The sequence below is a fragment of the Camelina sativa genome, chromosome 5 (assembly GCF_000633955.1).
Source record: "Camelina sativa cultivar DH55 chromosome 5, Cs, whole genome shotgun sequence".
NCBI lineage: Eukaryota > Viridiplantae > Streptophyta > Magnoliopsida > Brassicales > Brassicaceae > Camelina > Camelina sativa.
This window is the reverse complement of record NC_025689.1, coordinates 26884271-26890563: the sequence shown is the minus strand read 5'-3', so window position 1 is coordinate 26890563 and position 6293 is coordinate 26884271. Positions and strand designations below refer to the sequence as shown.

The following is a 6293-nucleotide window of genomic DNA, read 5'->3' as shown; positions in this document are numbered from 1 at the left end:
AAAACCTAAAAACACTATTTATATGTCCTAAAACACGTCAGGGACTTATGTTGCAAATGTGGAAAACTTTGGGATAGATTTGTAAATTTTCCAAAACTTGGGTCTGNAAACTTGGGTCTTGAGTCGGCAGAGATGAGTGTCGATCGATGCCTCCTATCTTGGTGTCGGTCGATGCTCCTGCTTTCATCCGAGACCAAATTGATTCTTCAAGATTTATGCTCCAAAACATCCAAATTGCTCCATTTTGCTCCTTCCATGCTAAAAACCTGTAAAGACTCAAAAAAAATCTAGAAAACAAATCAAAAGACTCTAAAAGACTTCTTATATCATGGTTAAAAACCACAAAAACCATGATATATCACTTACTAAGAACATGCGTTTGCTAAGCAATAATTTAAGTATCGATGAGGCTAAAGAAATCAAAGAGTTTTCTGATTGGCTTTTAGATGCTGGTGATGGTAAGATTGCAGAACCTAATGATGGTGAGGCAATAATAGATATTCCTGAAGAATTGCTGATTACAGAGGCAGATGATCCAATTAAAGTTATAAGCAGATAAATCTACGGAGATCCAGAGTTGTTAGCTGATAATAATGACCCAAAGTTTTTTCAGAAAAGAGCCATATTAGCACCAACCAATGAGGATGTAAACACAATAAACCAGCACATGCTAGAGAAGCTGACAAGTGAGCAATCTTTGACCTTTAATGTACTTATGTTAAAGTTTTTTTTTCTAGAGTATAATAAACCAATGAGTTTTTTTGTTACAGGCGAGGAAATGATCTATCTTAGTGCGGATAGTATTGATCCGTCTGACTTAGATTCACAGTCTAATCCTGTTCTTACAACAGATTTTTTGAACAGCATCAAATTGTCTGGGTTACCAAACCATGCTCTACATCTTAAGATTGGTTCTCCTGTAATGTTGCTAAGAAATATAGATCCTAAAGGTGGGTTATGTAATGATACTAGGCTCCAGATCACAAAACTGGCTAACCATGTTGTAGAGGCAAGGGTTATTACAGGAGACAGAATAGGTGATAAGGTTTTGATTCCTAAGACATTGCTTACACCATCTGACACGAAACTGCCATTTATGATGCGTAGAAGACAGTTTCCTCTATCTGTGGCATTTGCTATGACGATTAACAAGAGCCAGGGACAATCGCTTGAGAAAGTAGGACTTTATTTGCCAAGACCGGTGTTCTCTCACGGCCAACTCTATGTTGCTCTATCGAGAGTCACTTCGAAGAAGGGATTAAAAATTCTTATTGTGGGGAAAGATGGAAAGATTGACAGTAAAACAACTAACGTTGTTTTTAAAGAGGTTTTCCAAAATCTGGAGAACTAACAATCGATTCTACAAAACCTCTTTGCACCAAAGGTACGTTTGAAATTAACTATGTTAACTTGACTCAGGCTTTTGCGATTTAGTCTTACTATTACCTGGTGTTTAATTTTTTAGGACCCGCGGTAAGTCAAGCTAAAGGTGACGAATGTCAAAGCCAAGACTGTGAAGATCAACCAACTCAAGACTATCTAATAGTTTCAAAAAATCCAACAAATAAATTAAAGACAATTTTATTACTTTTTGCCAAGAACTATTGTTTAGAGTATTGTTATTCAAAGAACTATATGTTTTGCAGACAATTATTTTCTAATTCACATTGCTATTCAGTTATTTCTGCAAGTTTTGCATAATAAAGAATACTGACCTTCTTCCATTGCTTATGTAAAAAACAACTTTCCTTATGTGTGTACACAACATATTAGCAGTTTACACTATCTGTTGCCTACAAATAATAAAAGTACATGTTAATCAATGGTTGTAAAGAAAAAGGAAAATAAGAAATGTTTGAAATAACAAACAGATTTATTATCTTTCTCGAGTACTGGAAACCGCAAAAAAAAACTTTAGATCCGCGGCAACGATCCTTATCAATGAACTTAATTCTTTGACCGGCCGATTGATATCCCTGTTGAAACCCAGAAATCAATCAAACGATGAGAGATTAACAGTTTTACATAAACCTATAATTTGACAATTTGTTCTCCCTAATATAAGCTGAGATAATAATTTGTTCTCTTTGATTTCATCAAATCAGAAAAAATTTGCCTGTTACCAAAACTAAATCTAAACAAGTAGAACACATCATAACAATAAGATACATATTTTGTGACTGAACTATAGAATCATAGACAATTGATTAAATTATCGGAGCATTCAAAATAACAATTTTATCAAAGCTGAAATTTTACCTCTTCCATTTCTACAATCCCAATTCGCCTTGACAAAAAATTTCCAGGATCTACTCTTCTTCGGCAGTAGAGAAAATACAAAAAAGCAAGATCGATGTCTTTTTTCAAAATGGTTAGTGAAATTGCTTGGGACTGAATCGGAAGCGGATGAGTTTGGTTTTCTTTTCGTTTTTTTCTATGTCGGTGCCTCGGTGGTATCTGGAAGAATAACAAAACCAGAGTACACGTTTTTTTTTCTCATAAAGGATTTTATTAAGGACATTACAAAATAGAAACAAAGGTACGAGCCCAACAAAATTCGAAAACAACAAAAGCCCAAATGACCATAATACACGTTCAAGTCTGTATCTTTTTCTCAAATTCATTTGTTTTTTTTTGTTTTTTCTTAAATTTTTGCTAGCCCAATAAAGTTTAGCAAGTAAAATAAGATCAAGTAAAAAAAAAAATAGCCCAACAAGTAAAATAAGATCAAGCCAATAAAATCAAATAAAAATATAATTACTAGATTAACAGAAACTAGGCAAAAATTGTCTATATTATTAGATTAGAATATACATAAAATTAAATAATATCATTCAATTATATACATTAACTCATATTATTAAGTCATACTGATGCAAGATAAATAGATTTTTGAAAATAATTATACAACAAACTTAGAAACAAATTATATTATAATAATATATAGATTATATTTATAAAAAATAAAATAAAAATTTGTCCCGCGGTGTACCGCGGGTCCTGATCTAGTTGACGTTTATAAGTGTTCAGCAATTTGAAAAGAAAAGATGGTGAGTAATAGAGGAAGGTGTTAAAGTTCTAATAATCAAGATTTATTGTTATTGTTATATATAGGTAATTGTTTTTGATTTCCTCAGGTTCAAGCTCATAAATGTAACACACGACTAGTGCCAACAATAACTGTCTTCAGTTCTTTACATATTCAGGTTAGTATATGTAGTAGATGTGTTTGCTGTATCAGCTTTTAAAATTTGTCAAAATTTGAAACAGATTAAATGAATTGGCTTTCTGTGTGACATAGTAATTGTATGTAAGTTACTGTTCTTGCTGTTTTTAAAGCATAATTGAAATAGCTAGTACTAAGGTAAGCCAAAATTACCTTTCGACAGCCTGCTAACACATAGACTAACAATAGTGAACTTAGCAGATGTTTTGGAATACCTCCTTGAAAACAACATTAGTTGTTTGCTTCTGAATCTTCGCCTCTTTGTTTAGTATTAGTATTCTCAAAAAAAATTTGGATGTAACCCTAGACAAAAGTTGGCCATGAGAGAACACAGGTTTAGGCAAATATTTTACTCTGAAATAATGAAACCCAAAAGATACATTAGTAATAGAAAAGTCTTAATATCTTGTTTTGTTTCATTTATGCAAGTTTATTTGAAAATTTTCTTACCATTGAATCTGAGAAAACGAACTCTAGCGTTTCAACAGTGTTTTTGAGTATATTGATGCCATGAATGGATGACCTTCACTTGGACCCTCCATGCGGTTTTCAAACATCTTTCAAGAAGGCAAAAGTAGCATGCATAGAGAATTAAGCGATAAAATGTTTAAGATTTTTTTGTGAAAGCTGTATAGATGTGATTGCTTATGATTATTCGAGTTTTAGGTTAGTATTATTTATAGGGAACCGATTAGGTCGACGAACACATGTGTTACGATACCAAAAAAGATCCGATCAAGCAAGTAATTAGGGAGATAATTACTATATTAGTTTTTTATGGTATCTTTGTGTGATATCATATATTCTTGTATTTATTTCTGTTTCACTTGATTGATTTAGAAGATATTTGCAAATCAAGAAGTTAGGCCACAAATCTCGCTTAGGATCATCGTTGAAGGGGGGGGGGGAAATATTCGGATTCATATTAATAGTAGAACTGAAATGGGCTTCGGCCTTAAGTTGTTTATTGTCAATCGTAGAACTCAACTTATCAATTTCAAAAATTAAAGACAGTGGCAGGGTTGTAAATAAGTTAGAACTTGAGGAATTTTTTCATAAATGTTTCTGAAAATGTATATATATGATGTAGTAACTTTCAGTATCAATTATTATCAATCTACAATTTGCAATCAATCAACACACCAAGAATACACAAAATGCTTAATCTATTCTTAATCAAGTGAAAGTTCTTATACCACTACTTATCTATCAAAATGACTCAAATAAAGCTAACAAGAAAATGCAAACTCAAGGCAAACCAAACACAAAAAGCAATAATACTGAAATTTAAGAATTAACAAGAGAACCTTAGGCAAGGTAATTGACTTGGGAGATAGCTAATCAATCCTAGATGTCTAAGTAACAATCAAGAACAATCCTATGGCTAGAACACTAATGCAAATCAATTCATTTCCATGATAGAGATCCTATGCTAGTCAAATGATAATCAACAATTTCCAAAGGTAATCACAAGACAAGCATGCATTAAGAACAAGTTCAAATACCACTAAGCACCCTAATCATCAATTTCCATTGGCTAGGAATGCAAAGCTCTTAAAAAGTTTGGTTCAGGAATTTCATCAAACACCTTGTGGGCATGGAAATCCTAAAGTCTAGATTTAAGCTTGATCAAGGCTATCTAGCAATATTATCACTAATCAAGATAGGAAATGCATAAAATAAACCCTAGACATCAAAGATCAACCATCTATCTCCCTAATCTACCAAGCCCAAAGTTCTTAAAAGATCTACTCACTAATCATCATGATCACACAAAGGAAAGAGGTTTGTCTTTGTGAAATCATAATAAAAGCTTGTAGATTAAGAGATTAGAAAGACAAATTGCTATTAAAACTGGAAAATCCACCAAAGATTCAACAAAACCAAGTATGGAAATGCTTAAGAACCCTAGGTGGCTGCTTAACAAAAACTAATACAAGAGATAAATGATAAGATAAGCGATCAGTCTCCACAATTAGGGTTAGAGTATTTATAGGAAAACATAAACTAAACCGGAACAAACCGGATTAAAATTAAACAATTCAGAGAAAACCGGAACAAACCGGGTTTTGGTCTCAAAATGGCACACGATCGACCACATGATCGACCATTTGGTCGATTGGTCCTCCTCCGTGATCGACCATTTGGTCGATCGGTAGGTCGATCGGTAGGTCGATCGCTCAAGTCTCCGAAGTCTCGCACCTTGAAGTCTGAAGTCTCGCATGCGTCTCGATCGATCAATTGGTCGATTGCTCGATCGATCATTCTGGTCTCCGAAGTTCCGGTTCGCGTCACGATCGACCATTTGGTCGATCTCATCGGTCGATCGTTTTGTCCTGTGCCATGTCCGAGAAGTCTGAGTGTTTCTGATCGACCAAATGGTCGATTGTTTGCTCGATTGCTTGAAGTCCAAAAATCTGGTGATGCGGTGATCGACCAAATGGTCGATTGGCTGGTCGATTGTTTGGCCTTCTTGCCTTCATTTCCATTTCCTTGCAAATTCTTGACTTATTTGGCTCCAAAGCACACTTTCCTTGCATATCTCCATTCCAATACCTGAGATACCAACTTGATGCACAATGCAGCCTAAACAACCTAAATGCTCATAAATATGCACAAAACAATGAAGAATTAAGCTTTAAAAACTCATAAAAACACAAGATATCAATATAGATATGTGAAAAAGGATTTTGGAAAAACATCTAAAGACTGAAAAGGCTAACTCAATTTCAAACTGTTTGTAACTGCAAATTGATTGTAACATGTCGATTAGAAAATATCAGGACGGTTTAGATATGTTTCCCAAACTCAAGTCCTTATCGTGAAATTTCACATAACAAAACGCGTAAACGCATTAGCTGGCATCTTCCTTTTTTCTTTCTTTCTGGTAATAATTGTCTAATTTCAGAAAAAGAAACAAAACGCCCCCTTGAAATCAAGTAAATTTACATAACTGTCCCGCTGACCTAGACCTATATAAATTTACCTTCACCTCTCGTCTTCTCCCCTTGTAACCCGTAAAAATAAATCTCATAGCTTTTTCCCCCCCCCCCCCCCCCCCCCCCCC

General features: G+C 34.2%; 1 protein-coding gene across 1 annotated transcript; it reads left to right on the top strand.

The window, feature by feature from the left end:
- Window positions 374-1351, top strand: LOC109132922 (ATP-dependent DNA helicase PIF1-like). Its single transcript, XM_019245381.1, has 3 exons — window positions 374-544; window positions 614-686; window positions 771-1351. Exons 1-3 carry the CDS (start codon window positions 374-376, stop codon window positions 1349-1351), a joined length of 825 nt encoding a protein of 274 aa, XP_019100926.1.

Excerpts from the sequence above, each read along its gene's own strand:
- LOC109132922 (XM_019245381.1), top strand. The coding sequence starts at position 374 with ATGCGTTTGCTAAGCAATAATTTAAGTATCGATGAGGCTAAAGAAATC. Across the intron at positions 545-613 it reads AGGCAGATGATCCAATTAAA|AAAAGAGCCATATTAGCACC; the intron begins GTTATAAGCAGA and ends AAGTTTTTTCAG. Across the intron at positions 687-770 it reads CATGCTAGAGAAGCTGACAA|GCGAGGAAATGATCTATCTT; the intron begins GTGAGCAATCTT and ends TTTTTGTTACAG.